The 14,662-nt window shown below is 58.0% G+C and overlaps 1 protein-coding gene across 1 annotated transcript in view; it reads left to right on the plus strand.

Moving 5' to 3' along the window:
• Window positions 1–14,662, plus strand: part of ADAMTS10 (ADAM metallopeptidase with thrombospondin type 1 motif 10) — a 93,097-nt gene that overhangs the window by 68,473 nt on the left and 9,962 nt on the right. The window contains exons 14-18 of the mRNA XM_071578194.1: window positions 492–555; window positions 2,109–2,211; window positions 8,914–9,047; window positions 10,199–10,322; window positions 11,675–11,755. Coding sequence (XP_071434295.1) covers window positions 492–555; window positions 2,109–2,211; window positions 8,914–9,047; window positions 10,199–10,322; window positions 11,675–11,755 — 506 coding nt within the window. The remainder of the gene's footprint in view (window positions 1–491; window positions 556–2,108; window positions 2,212–8,913; window positions 9,048–10,198; window positions 10,323–11,674; window positions 11,756–14,662) is intronic.

A 14,662-nucleotide genomic window follows, 5' to 3' on the forward strand; every position in this document is an offset into this window, starting at 1 on the left:
GTGGGGGCTCAGCCTGGCACTGCCACAGCCAGCACTGCTCAGTGCCATGGGGAAGCACAGCCAGGGCTGTTCTCAACTCCTGGAGGGTCTTGGTGTTGTGCTGGTGGTGGACCTGCAGATACAAACCCAACCCCACCTGTGAAACCCCACTGTGCTCATCCAGCCCAAACCCTCTGATTCTGTCACTTCAGCACCACCAGTACCTGCATCTTCCCCTCCCTGTGGGATTTTGGGATACTTGGAGCTGTTTGGGTGCCAGAGGTGGATCCCTGGGAAATGTGGGGAGGTGTCCATGTCAGAGATCACACCCCCAGGGAACAGCTCCCTCTTGTTCCCCCTGCCTCTGGTGCTTTGTTGTCAGGCACCTCATCCCATCCCATCCAGTGGGATCAGCAGGGTTGGGAAAGTCAAGGTGCTCCTGCAGACTTGGGGCAGCCAACACATCTCACTGGCCTGAGGTGGTTCCATAATCTCATTCCTGGCTTTGACAGGCCCACCATTGGAGGGAAGTACTGCCTGGGCGAGAGGAAGCGCTACCGCTCCTGCAACACTGACGTGAGTAGTGCCCGGCTGGCAGGGCTGTGCCCCAGCCAGGGCTGGCATGGGACCTCTCCACACAGGGCAGGGTGTTCTGTGCAGCTGTGGGGCCCACGGGGGCAAACCAGGGTGTTCCAGCAGCAACCCCACAGCGGGGAGCACCGAGCAGGACCGAGCACGTCCATGGGCTGGCTCAGGTGGGTGGGTGGTTTGTACCCACCGGGCTTTGGCATCAAGAGGGGCCCAAAAAGATAATGAGGCAAAGGAGGAGATCAGAGGCTTCCAACACTGACACGGCAGCAATGCCTCTGGCACACTGCAGGGTCTGGTCAGGTGAGAGCAGCTCATGAAATGCCAAACAGGACTCTGAGGGTTAAACCTCAAGGGGAGCAGAGAAAGAGCTGAGGGGTAGAGATGTTCAGGGAGCGTTGGACATGGACAATGGCAGGTTTAACATCCAGAGGGTGGTGGGGATGAAAGTAGATGGATCCTGTTGCTTCCCTGGAGGGAGCTTTGGACATGGACAATGGCAGTTTTGACATCCACAGGCTGGTGGGGAGGAAAGTAGATGGGTCTTGTTGCTTCCCTGGAGGGAGCTTTGAACTTGGGCAATGGCAGGTTTAACATCCAGAGGTTGGTGGGAGGAAAGTAGATGGATCCTGTTGCTTCCCTGGAGGGAGCTTTGGACATGGGCAATGGCGGCTTTGACATCCAGAGGGTGGTGAGGATGAAAGTAGATGGGTCCTGTCGCTTCCCTGGAGGGAGCTTTGGACTTGGGCAATGGTGGGTTTAACATCCAGAGGTTGGTGGGGATAAAGGTAGATGGGTCTTGTTGCTTCCCTGCAGGGAGCTTTGGACCTGGGCAATGGCAGCTTTGACATCCACAGGCTGGTGGGGAGGAAAGTAGATGGGCCCTGTTGCTTCCCTGGAGGGAGTTTTGGACTTGGGCAATGGCAGCTTTGACATCCAGAGGGTGGTGAGGATGAAAGTAGATGGGTCCTGTTGCTTCCCTGGAGGGAGCTTTGGACTTGGGCAATGGCAGGTTTAACACCCAGAGGGTGGTGGGGATGAAAGTAGATGGGTCTTGTTGCTTCCCTGGAGGGAGCTTTGGACATGGACAATGGCAGGTTTAACATCCAGAGGGTGGTGGAACAAAGGTAGATGGGTCCTGTTGCTTCCCTGGAGGGAGCTTTGGACTTGGGCAATGGCAGGTTTAACATCCAGAGGTTGGTGGGAGGAAAGTAGATGGGCCCTGTTGCTTCCCTGGAGGGAGCTTTGGACTTGGGCAATGGCAGGTTTAACATCCAGAGGGTGGTGGGAGGAAGGTAGATGGGTCCTGTTGCTTCTCTGGGCTTCTGAGGGGTGGCTCACAAGTGTCACACCTCAGACAGAGCACCTGAGTGCTGCTGGTCTTCAAATCATGTCCAGCTTTGCAGGAGGAAACCTCCTGCTGTCCCTACAGCTGTGCCCAGTGTCAGGGCTGGTGTCCCTCTCCTCAAGGGGCTGGTGTCAATGTGCCAGCAGCTCGGTGGGCTGCCCCAGCCCTGCCCTGACCACTGGTGTGTCTCCAGGACTGCCCACCCGGCTCCCAGGACTTCCGAGAGCTGCAGTGCTCCGAGTTCGACAACGTGCCCTTCCGAGGGAAGTACTACACCTGGAAAACCTACCGTGGAGGTGAGACCTGGGGCTGGGCCACACCTGGGATTGCTCTCCCTCATGCTCTGCAGGGACAGGTCTCGTGGTCCAAGGGCTCTGGGGGACAGTAAGTCATGATTCCCACTAGCAAGATCCCACAGGCTCCTGGGATGTGGTGCCACCCCCTCACATGGCTGTGGGTTGGTGGGCACCCCTCTGGGCACCTGCTGTGCCCCCACCCGGGGTCACTGTCTTGGGCTGGGCTGGCAAAATGCCCAACACAGGTCAGAGCTTCCCTCCCCCCATTGAGAAAAGGGAGAAAGGAAAAAAAATGGAAACTCAAACTAGGTTTAAACTTAAACTAATTATATGTATTTATACAGAAAATAGAAAATTGAAAGAAAACTACAATATAACACACACACAAGTTTGATATAACAACAATTTTCTACTTCCCACCAAAACCAGATTTCATCACTCCAGATTCATAAAGCACCCCAAAAGACACCCAGCAAAGAACAGAAAGAAAGAATAACAATAAAGTGTTTCTAGTTCTCTGAACTAAAATAAAATTCAAAGTGGCAGTGGCAGCAGCCAAGGCCCAGCACAGCAGGACCTCCTGCCTCTACTGCAGCCATGATGCCAACTGAGAAACTCCTCCTACTCCAGCTTTTATATTTTGAGATGATGTTGGAATATGGTATGGAATACCACTGGCCAGTAGTGTCAGCTGGCCCAGCCCAGCTCAAGTCAGCTGATAGACTCAGGCTTACTCTGAAATCTAAAGCTTAAATTTAGGCCTACATGAGCTAAACCCATAACAGTCACCTGCTCCTTTAGTTCACTGCTCTGCCAGAACCAATCCCAGCATTGTGGGAGCTGTTCAGCTTCTTCCCACAAATCTGTGTCCTTGACTGCAGAGGGAGCAAAGAGGGTCATGGGTGAGAGAAGGGAGTGTTGGTGGCTGGTACCTGATGGGGAGAAAACAGGGCAGGGCAGGCACAGATGGAGGGATGGGAAGTGGTGGATCCTCCAAAGAGCAGCATTTCCCTCTTGCCAAGGTCAGCCCCGTGTCCTGCAGAAGGTCCAGCAAGGAGAGGGGGCAGGAGGAGGCCCCTGTGGCAGAAATCTCTTAATAATGAGAAGGAACAGCACATCTCCTTCATGGAGTTAATGAACTTGACTGGGGAAATCCTTCCCAGCTGTGTCAATAGTACAGCTCCCAGGGGGCTCCTGCAGCTGGAGCAGATGTGCTGAGGCTGCAGGGGATGGATCAATGAAAATGGAATACAATTGTGGAGTCACACAAAGCCCCCAGTGGATGCCGAGGTGGAGCACAGCCCTGCAGGCTGGAGCTGCCCTCGCTCAGACCTCTCTGTTCCCCAGCGTGGCCCAGTGCTTGGAGTCCAGGGAATGGTTGGGCCAACATCAGCCCTTGAGTTATAATCAGATTCTCATCTGGATTTTTGCTTTGGCTTTCAAGAAGAGCCCCTTCCTCTCTCTCTGCTTTGGCTTCCTCTGCCATAAAAGAAGGTGATGAAACCTGTCCCCTTCCCAGACCACAAGTGTGGGGACAGTCATGTCTTGGGGGGATCTGGGAGGTCCCTCTCAGCTCTCCAGGTTGGCTGTGGGGAATGATCATCTCTGGATGTGTCCAAGGCCAGGTTGGACAGGGCTTGGAGCAACCTGGGCTGGTGGAAGGTGTCCCTGCCCATGGCATGGGGTTGGACTAGGTGGGCTTTAAGGTCCCTCCCAACCCAAACTCCTCTGTTTCTATGACTGTGACTTTGGCACCATGAGCATCTTCCCATGCCTGTGGGATTTTGGGATACTTGGAGCTGCTTGAGTGTCAGAGGTACATCTGTGGGTGATGTGGGGAGGCCTCTTGCACCTCCACCATCTCCATGTCACATCAGACCCCCAGGGAACAGCCCCCTCTTGTCTTCCCCTTGGCACTGATGCTTTGCTGTCAGGCCCTGTATTTCCCCCTTGCAGCCCTTGTGCCATCAGACACCCCTACCCAGCCCTGGGGAGGCAATGAAGGCTGGTCCTCATCTCCCTCACTCCCTGCTGGGCTCTTCCAGTGTCCCTCCCTCCCCACTGGCACAAGCAGCCCCCCAGAATCCACGTTAGCAGCCTCATCCCTGGGCATTCCACCCTCCAGCTGGCAGCATGTCTGCTCCTCGGGTCATTTGTGGGCACATGTCCCCACTTTGGGAGCTGTTCAGCACCCTGGTCCTCTGCTGAGCCCCATTCCCTGCTCAGCTCAGCCTCTGCCCTCAGCCCAGCACCCTGGAGCTCCCAAAAAGGGGGCAGTGCCTGTGCCCCAGCAGAGGCTTCACCCCACATTTATTGGGGAAATATCCCAGGCATGGAGCATCTCCAAAAAACAAGGATCACCCCACTAATTCTGAGGGGGGACACCAATCCTGCAGGGAGTTTGGGAAGGGAAGGAGCCACCCTGGAAGCCTGGCACCACTGGGTCACTGGGATGTGCATGGGGCTGGCACACCCTGTTTTCCTGGCACTGATTTCCAGTGGCCCCAAGCCCAGAGCCTGGGACTGGGAAATGCTTGACAGGGCTGAGCCCAGGACTGGGAGATGTTTGGAAGGGCTGAGCCCAGGACTGGGAGATGTTTGGAAGTGCTGAGACCAAAGCCTGGGAGATGTTTGGAAGTGCTGAGACCAAAGCCTGGGAGATGTTTGGAAGTGCTGAGCCCAGGACTGGGAGATGTTTGGAAGTGCTGAGCTCAGAGCTCGGGACTGGGAGATGTTTGGAAGTGCTGAGCCCAGGACTGGGAGATGTTTGGAAGTGCTGAGCCCAGAGCTCAGGACTGGGAGATATTTGGAAGTGCTGAGCCCAGGACTGGGAGATGTTTGGAAGCGCTGAGACCAAAGCTTGGGACTGAGAGATGTTTGGAGGTGCTGAGCCCAGAGCTCGGGACTGGGAGATGTTTGGAAGTGCTGAGCTCAAGACTGGGAGATGTTTGGAAGTGCTGAGCCTGGGAGTGGGAGATGTTTGGAAGTGCTGAGACCAAAGCCTGGGAGATGTTTGGAAATGCTGAGCTCAGAGCCCGAGACTGGGAGATGTTTGGTAGTGCTGAGCCCAGGACTGGGAGATGTTTGGAAGTGCTGAGCTCAGATCCCAGGACTGGGAGATGTTTGGAAGTGCTGAGCTCAGATCCCAGGACTGGGAGATGTTTGGAAGTTCTGAGCCCAGGTCCCGGGTCTGGGAGATGTTTGGAAGTGCTGAGCTCAGATCCCAGGACTGGGAGATGTTTGGAAGTGCTGAGCCCAGGACTGGGAGATGTTTGGAAGTGCTGAGCTCAGCCTGTCGGGGCTCAGAGTCAGCAGATACCTCCTGGAATGTGGCTTTAATTGCTTGTTTGTTTTGCTCGATTCGCTTCGTTATTGGTTTTGCTCTTGGCGGGTGCAGGAGCCAAGGGAGATGCAGGAGCAGCTCACGGAGCAGCGAGAGGGGTGGGGAGGGGCACAAAACAGGAGATTGCTCGTCAGAAATTGTAATAAGCCTTAATTCCTCCAAGGGAGAAGGGCAGGCAGGAGGAGCAAAACATCCTAAGAGGCAGCCAGCTGAAAGGATTGTATTTTAATAGCTGTATTAAAGATTCAGGGCACAGCTGGCTGTGCTGAGCTTGGACTACAAAGCAAAGTGAGGGGTGGGGGTAGAAGTCTGGCTGGGGAGTTCACCTCTGAAGGAGCAGGGGCTGGAGACCTGAGGGAACGGCACAAAGATGTGCCAGGGGAGGTTTAGGTTGGGTATGAGGAAAAGGTTCTTTCCCCAGAGGGTGGTGGGCACTGACCAGGCTCCCCAGGGCAGTGGGCACAGCCCCAAGGCTGCCAGAGCTCCAGGAGGGTTTGGACAATGCTCTGAGGGACAGGGTGGGATTGTTGGGGTGTCTGTGCAGGGCCAGGGTTGGATTGGATGGTCCTTGGGGGGTCCCTCCCGGCTCAGGATATTCCAGGATTCTCTGTTGTCTGTACAAGGGGAGGTAACTCATCCTCACTGTTCTTGCTGTCACCCAAATTCTGGTGACATGAAGGTGGGGAAGGGTCTGAGGAGCAGCTGAGGGCACTGGGCTTGTTCAGCTGGGGCAGAGGACACTGAGGGGAGACTCCTTGGGGGCTGCAGCTCCTCCCCAGGGAAGGTGGAGGGGCAGGCCCTGAGCTCTGCTCTGGGACCAGGAACAGGACCCAGAGAAGGGCTGGAGCTGTGCCAGGGGGTTGGGATGGATCTCAGGGAAAGGTTCTTCCCCCAGAGGGTGGTGGGCACTGACCAGGCTCCCCAGGGCAGTGGGCACAGCCCCAAGGCTGCCAGAGCTCCAGGAGTGTTTGGACAATGGGACAGGGTGGGATTGTTGGGGTGTCTGTGCAGGGCCAGAATTGGACTGATGATCCCTGTGGGCCCATTCCCACTCAGGATATTCTCTGGTTCCAATTGGTGACTGGGCAGTGCCCAGGCTGAGAGGTCCCACTCATTCTCTGAAGTGGTGGACCCACAACAGGCTCTGCAGAGCCTTTCCTGCCCCTCTGCTGCCAAATGCCCCCTGGAGCTTCCACTGAGCATCCCCCTGGTGTCCTGTGGGTGCAGGCAGAGCTGGACAGCAGAGAGCCAGGCTGGGGGCATGCAGAGCCCTAAGGCTCCCACCCCAAAAAGCACAGCTGCCCCCAGAGCACCCACACACTGGGGGAGCAGGGACTGGATCTGGGTTGCTGATGAAAGGAATTCCCATCTCCAGGAATTTCAAGGCATGTTGTGCTGTTTCAAAGGATCCTCCTGAGGTTTGGGCTCACCCTTGGCCGTGTTGCTGTGGTCAGTGTTGGTGTTGTGGGGACACAAAAGTGTCACTGGGATCACCTTAACAAGGGTGAGGTGACCAGACCACCCAAGTACCTCTTGGCCAGCTGAGGGACAAGGACACTCCAGCTGCCAAGAGATGCTGGGCAGTGCTGCCAGTCTCCTTTCCTCTGGGGTGGTGGCCTGGCTGGCAAGGGCAAGTCCTGCCTGGAAGTTGTCACCAGGGAGGGTGTGCTGGGGACTTTTGCAGCCATCAGGATGCAGGTGCCAACTCAGGGTCACTGCTCTGTCCCCTCTCTCCTTTTCCACTTTCCCTCTCCCCATTTCTCTTCCACAAGATTTTTAAAGGCAGAAATGCACCATCTGGAAGCCTTTCCCAAGGGATTACATGAGCAGAGCCAGCAGGGACTCATCCCATGTGGAGTGTCAGCTGAGTGACAGCGTGACCACAGGACCCCAATCCCTGCTCTGTGCACGGACCCCCAAGTGCAGCCCCTTCTCTTGGCTCTCTCAGTGGTGGGTGCTGAGTTTCCCCTGCTCAGCAGCTGCTCCCCAGGCTGCCAGACCTTCTCCAGGGGCTTGCCCAGGCATCCTGCTCCACAACATGCCTCCAAGCTGCTGAATTCCCCTCTCGTGTCTCCTCCTGCTCCTCCCTCTCCAGGCTTTGCTCTTTCTTCCCCCCAGCTGTGCTCAGATGGTGCCAGACACAGCTGGGCCACCCCTCCCCTCCCTCCCAGGCCCAGCTGGGCCACCCCTCCCCTCCCTCTGCCCCTTTGATGTGCTGTATCCACTTGCCAGATTTGCAGATATCAGTTGCCCCCATCTCAGGGGTTTCCCAGCCCTGGCACGAGGATCAGGAGTGTTGGTGGTGCCAGCCACGGCTCAGGCAGCTCTGCCAGGGCCATGCAGGGCTGCTGGGTGTCCTTGGGGTGCTCAGTAAAGCTGGAAAATGGCACAATCCACTCCAGCATTTGATAAAATCCCATGGCAGGAGGCAGAGAACTGCTGAGCTGTGTCCTTCCATGTCCTGCTCCCGGGCACTGTAAGCTGATATCCAGCTGGCCAGCCCCTGTTCCTTGGATGATGCTTTGGCAAGGGGTGTTGGGGAATGGATCTTTGAGCTGTAACTTGAGCATCCTTCCCCTTCATCCTCACACTGCTGTCATTACCTTTGCTGTGAAGGACTTGAACACAAAGAAATGGTTGCTCTGGCCCAGTAACTGGTCTGGGAGTTGAAAAACTTGGTTGCTCTCATCTAGCAGCTGAAAAAAACCCCTTGGGCAAGTCACTGAAGAGCTTCTGCCTTGGTTTCCCTGCCTGTAAAGAGGGCACAAGGGTGGTGACAACCCTTGTAAAGTGCAGGATAAGAGCAGAGCAGTTGGTTTCCTTCCCCATCACACACAGCCTGTGTCTCCCAGGAGGGACAGTGTCCCAACAGGGCTCGGTGTCCATCTCAAGGGCCTTGATGTGGTGCCTGGGCCCTTCTTCTCAGCAGGGGCATCCTCCTGGCTCTCTGTGGGGGTGACAGTGTGTGGATTCCCTGATGTCTGAAGTAATTGATGGAGAGATTGAGATGGAGCAGTTCAGAGTGTGTCCTTGAAGGAAAGAAATTTGGAGTGCACCCTTAAAGAGGAGCCACCTGTGGAATGTGGGATACCTTGTAATCAGTAGGATGTTTCCATGTATGCTTGGTGAACTGAGTAACCAACAGACATGTTGGATACACCAGGAGATAAAAGGTGAAGCTGTAACTAAAAATAAAGCTCTAAGCTCTACGTTGTCACCCCTCTGATGGAGCCTTCTGATGCTGCTGTGCCTGATCTCTTCTGACCATCATTTCACCCCTTCAAATGGTGACCCCAACAGCTCTCCATGTCTCTCCTGTCTCCTTGGTGGCCCCATTTGACCCTCTGCTCCTTCCCCAGGGGGTGTCAAAGCCTGTTCCCTCAACTGCCTGGCCGAGGGCTTCAACTTCTACACGGAGCGGGCGGCGGCCGTGGTGGACGGGACGCCGTGTCGACAGGACTCCAACGACATCTGTGTCAACGGGGAGTGCAAGGTGCTGCTGGTGGCTGGGCAGGGGTGGGCAGGCAGGGGCAGACCCCCAGGCATGGCAGAGCTGCCCTCAGCCTGCCCACACAGATGTGGCAAAGGTGGAGGGCTGGGGGAGTTCACCTGGAGAAGAGAATTGAGAGCCCCTTCTAGAGCCTAAAAGGGCTCCAGGAGAGCTGGAGAGGGACTGGGGACAAGGGATGGAGGGGCAGGACACAGGGAATGGCTTCCCATGGACAGAGGGCAGGGTTAGATGGGATATTGGGCAGAAATTCTTCCCTGTGAGGGTGGGCAGGCCCTGGCACAGGTTGCCCAGAGAAGCTGTGGCTGCCCCATCCCTGGGAGTGTCCAAGGCCAGGCTGGACAGGGCTTGGAGCAACCTGGGCTGGTGGGAGGTGTCCCTGCCCATGGCAGGGGGTTGGAACAAAATGATCTTCCAAGTCCCTTCCAACCCAAACCATTCCATGATTCTGTGATTCCCAGAGAGGCAGGAGCTCACCCACACTGGGCTTGTGCCCATCCACTCTCCGGGCACTGGGGCTGTGTTTGGCTGTGTCAGTGCTGGGCCTCTGCTGTTCCAGCCTGTGCAGCCCCAGGCACTTGATATTCCCCTTGAAATGGAATCTGGAGGGGCCATAAAAGTTTAATTACAAGCAAGCACTGTGGGAGTGGTGAATGTCCCCCAGCAGGCAGGCAGACAGACAGACAGACAGGCTCCCTCTGTCTCTGTCTGCCTCCCTTCCTGTGTCTCTGGGATCTCTTTGTCTCCATGGGCCAAAAGGGGAATTGCTCCATAGGTGGCCACAGCCATGTTGGTGACCCCCATGATCCCCCTCGGGCTGTGGAGACAGAGCTGGAGGCTCCACAGGGACACATCAGCTGCAGGGACACAGCTTTGCTTGGGCTGCTGCAGCTCCAGCAGCTCAGCACAGGCACCCCAAGCTCTGCCTTATCCCAGACATGGGATTTCTGCCTGAACCCCTCCCAGCCTTGGCGAGAGAGACCCCCAGAGCTGTCCCTGGAGAGCAGTGGCAGAGGAGATGCTGCTGAGTGGAGTGTGATAAAGTCCAGGATGGGCTTCCTGGGCTGCTGCAGATCAGCTGTGGGGAGGAAAAGGTCCCATCAGGATAGCTAATTCCCTGCTGCTCCTTCCTCCAGCACGTGGGCTGTGACCGTGTCCTGGGCTCTGACTCCAAGGAGGACAAGTGTCGTGTGTGTGGGGGAGATGGGAGCTCCTGTGAGACCATCGAGGGCGTCTTCAACCAGTCCCTGCCAGAGGGAGGTAGGCAGTGAGTGGCCTGGCCAGTGCCACCCACCCTCAAATCCCTCCTCAACTTCCCCTGCTCCTGGGCATGCACAGGACAGGCAGGGACATATCCCAGAGAAACGCCCCAAGGGGCAGGACTGCGCTGCCAGCAGGGAGCAAATCCCTCCTGTCCACCCACCAGGCTGTGCCCCTGTCACTGCTGGCACCCAAATTCCTCAAAGAGAGCTCCAAGATCCTTCTCCCCTTCCCCAGCTCACACTGCCCTAGAGCCCGGCTTGGGAGATGCCCATGGAGATTCCAGTTCCACAGCACCTTCCCAGAACTGCCAATCCCATCACCACATGGCACAGCCAGCAGGGCACTGTCCTGTTACCCCAGAGACAGGATGGGGCTCACCCTCCATTGCCAGTCCCATCACCACATGGCAAAGCCAGTAGGGCACTGTCCTGGTGTCCAAAATGCTTTTCTCCATCATTTGGTGTTACCCCAGAGACAGGATGGGGCTCACACTCCATTGCCAGTCCCATCACCACATGGCACAGCCAGCAGGGCACTGTCCTGATGCCCCAAATGCTTTTCCCATCATTTGGTATTACCCCAGGGACAGGATGGGGCTCACACTCTCACCCACCCCAGGGCAGTGCTGGCTGCAGGCTCAGGGGCAGAGCATCCATGGTCACCAGCCCCACATTGTTTCACGGGTCATGAGGAGGTGATCCAGATTCCCAAGGGCTCCATCCATTTTGACACCCAAATCCCTGACAGAGAGCTCCAAGCTCCTTACCCCTTCCCCAGCTCACACTGCCCTAGAGCCAGGCTTGGGAGATGCCCATGGAGATCCCAGTTCCACAGCACCTTCCCAGCACTGCCAGTCCCATCACCACGTGGCACAGCCAGCAGGGCACTGTCCTGTTACCCAGGGACAGGATGGGGCTCACCCTCCATTGCCAGTCCCATCACCACATGGCAAAGCCAGCAGGGCACTGTCCTGTTACCCCAGGGACAGGATGGGGCTCACACTCCATTATCAATCCCATCACCACATGGCAAAGCCAGTAGGACACTGTCCTGGTGCCCAAAATGCTTTTCCCATCATTTGGTGTTACCCCAGGGACAGGATGGGGCTCACCCTCCATTGCCAGTCCCATCACCACATGGCACAGCCAGCAGGGCACTGTCCTGTTACCCCAGGGACAGGAGGGGGCTCACACTCCATTATCAATCCCATCACCACGTGGCACAGCCAGCAGGGCATTGTCCTGTTACCCCAGGGACAGGAGGGGGCTCACGCTCCCCCCCAGCCCAGGGCAGTGCTCTGGGCTCAGGGCCTGACCATTCCTGCTCACCAGCCCCACGTTGTTTCCCAGGTTATGAGGAGGTGATCCAGATTCCCAAGGGCTCCGTCCACATCGACATCCGGGAGTTGAACCTCTCCATCAACTACTTAGGTGAGATGGGGCTGGGGGATGCTGAAATCCCAGCCTGGTACCTCTTGCTCTGCCATTAATATGGTCTGGGAAAGGCCTGGCAAGGAAAACGTGGCAGTGCAGCAGGGGATGGGGTTGGGGCTCCCAGGCTGGGATTTGGGGGCAGGAGAGGGCACAGGGTCTGCTGGCAGGGCAGAGTGTCCCAGGTGTCCCCCACAGTCCCTGTGGTGCTGCCTCTGTCCTGTGCTCACCTTTAGCATCATAACCCTGAGCAAACCCCCCATTCCACCATTCCTGGCGCTGCCTGTGGCACCCTGGCATCCCCCCCCTGCCAGCGTGTTGGGCTGGGCATTAAAAATAGACCTGCTCACGTTTTCCTTGGGCTGGATTTCCCAGCCACTCTGTGTTTGCCCTTTCTGTCCTCCCAGTGTGGAGGGGTGGGCAGGGAGGAGGTGGGCAGGAGCAGGAGCCTGCCTGGGTGCTGGCACTGCTGGGAGGTCTCAGTGGGAGTCTCCTGGAGCATCACTTTGCTGGGATCAGAGATGCCAATATCCTGCCCCTTCCCAGTATGCAGGGACTCCTCGTGTCCATCCCCACCGCATTCCTGTGCTCTGAGGCACAGCCCAAATTCCCATCACTACCAACTGCTGGCACCAGGGTCTCTCCTGGCAGCTCAGTCGGAGGGAGCATCCTCCATCCTCACCAGCACGAAGGATCCTCCCTGTCCCGGGGCACGGTGGCACTGGGGTGGTTGCCAGCAGAGTGCCACAGAGCTGGTCCCGGAGCGCTGGTGGCACAGAGCGAAGGCAGAGCGTGGGAATGAGCTGGGGAAGGAGCGAGCGCTCCGATCCCCCTCTAGCGACTCACCCGGGCAAGCACAGCTGGATCTGGGCATGCACAGCCCGGCTCAGGGCACACACAGCCCGGCTCTGGGCACGCACAGCCCGGCTCTGGGCATGCACAGCCTGGTTCTGGGCAAGCACAGCTGGCTCTGGGCAAGCACAGCCTGGTTCTGGGCAAGCACAGCCGGCTCTGGGCATACACAGCTGGCTCTGGGCACACACAGCCCGGCTCTGGGCAAGCACAGCCGGCTCTGGGCATACACAGCTGGCTCTGGGCACACACAGCTGGCTCTGGGCATGCACAGCTGGCTCTGGGCATGCACAGCCCGGCTCTGGGCACACACAGCTGGCTCTGGGCAAGCACAGCTGGCTCTGGGCACTCACAGTCAGCTCTGAGCAAGCACAGCTGGCTCTGGGCATACACAGCTGGCTCTGGGCACACACAGCTGGCTCTGGGCATGCACAGCTGGCTCTGGGGACACACAGCCCGACTCTGGGCACTCACAGTCTGGCTCTGGGCACACACAGCTGGCTCTGGGCATACACAGCTGGCTCTGGGCACACACAGCCTGGCTCTGGGCAAGCACAGCTGGCTCTGGGCATACACAGCTGGCTCTGGGCACACACAGCTGGCTCTGGGCATGCACAGCTGGCTCTGGGCATGCACAGCCCGGCTCTGGGCACACACAACTGGCTCTGGGCAAGCACAGCTGGCTCTGGGCACTCACAGTCAGCTCTGAGCAAGCACAGCTGGCTCTGGGCATACACAGCTGGCTCTGGGCACACACAGCTGGCTCTGGGCATGCACAGCTGGCTCTGGGGACACACAGCCCGACTCTGGGCACTCACAGTCTGGCTCTGGGCACACACAGCTGGCTCTGGGCATACACAGCTGGCTCTGGGCACACACAGCCTGGCTCTGGGCAAGCACAGCTGGCTCTGGGCACTCACAGTCTGGCTCTGGGCACACAGCCCGGCTCTGGGCACGCACAGCCCGGCTCTGGGCATGCACAGCTGGCTCTGGGCAAGCACAGCCTGGTTCTGGGCAAGCACAGCCCAGCTCTGGGCATGCACAGTGGACTCTGGGCAAGCACAGCCAGCTCTGGGCACACACAGCCTGGTTCTGGGCATGCACAGCGGGGTCTGGGCACGCACAGCCGGCTCTGGGCAAGCACAGCTGGCTCTGGGCACTCACAGTCTGGCTCTGGGCACACACAGCCGGCTCTGGGCACACACAGCTGGCTCTGGGCACACACAGCTGGCTCTGGGCAAGCACAGCTGGCTCTGGGCACTCACAGTCAGCTCTGAGCAAGCACAGCTGGCTCTGGGCATGCACAGCTGGCTCTGGGCACTTGCGGTCTGGCTCTGGGCACACACAGCTGGCTCTGGGCACACACAGCTGGCTCTGGGCACACACAGCTGGCTCAGGGCACACACAGCCGGCTCTGGGCAAGCACAGCTGGCTCTGGGCACTCACAGTCTGGCTCTGGGCACTCACGGCCTGGCTCTGGGCACACACAGCTGGCTCTGGCCACACACAGCTGGCTCTGGGCAAGCACAGCTGGCTCTGGGCACTCACAGTCTGGCTCTGGGCACTCACGGCCTGGCTCTGGGCACACACAGCTGGCTCTGGGCAAGCACAGCTGGCTCTGGGCACTCACAGTCTGGCTCTGGGCACTCACAGCCTGGCTCTGGGCACACACAGCTGGCTCTGGGCACACACAGCCCGGCTCTGGGCAAGCACAGCTGGCTCTGGGCACACACAGCTGGCCCTGGGCATGCACAGCTGGCTCTGGGCACCTGCCCTCGCCACCAGCCCCAGCAGCCAGGACACACTTGGCACAGATGGATTTGAGCCTGCCTTGGTGGCTACAGCCTGTCACACTGCCAGGAGTCCCCACACCACCCCAGCAGCTGGGTGAGCCCCCCAGGGCATCACCTCCCCAAACTGAGGTGCCAGGCAGAGTGAGATGAGACATTGATTTTTGTTTGCCCCTCGCCCAGAGGCCACCTCTCTGTGTAGGATGAGGCTGATACCATTTACTCTCTGTCATGGCACTGCTCTGAGCCCACAGGTGAGAAGCAC

The sequence above is a fragment of the Pithys albifrons genome, chromosome 27, assembly GCF_047495875.1.
Source record: "Pithys albifrons albifrons isolate INPA30051 chromosome 27, PitAlb_v1, whole genome shotgun sequence".
Taxonomy (NCBI): Eukaryota; Metazoa; Chordata; class Aves; order Passeriformes; family Thamnophilidae; genus Pithys; species Pithys albifrons.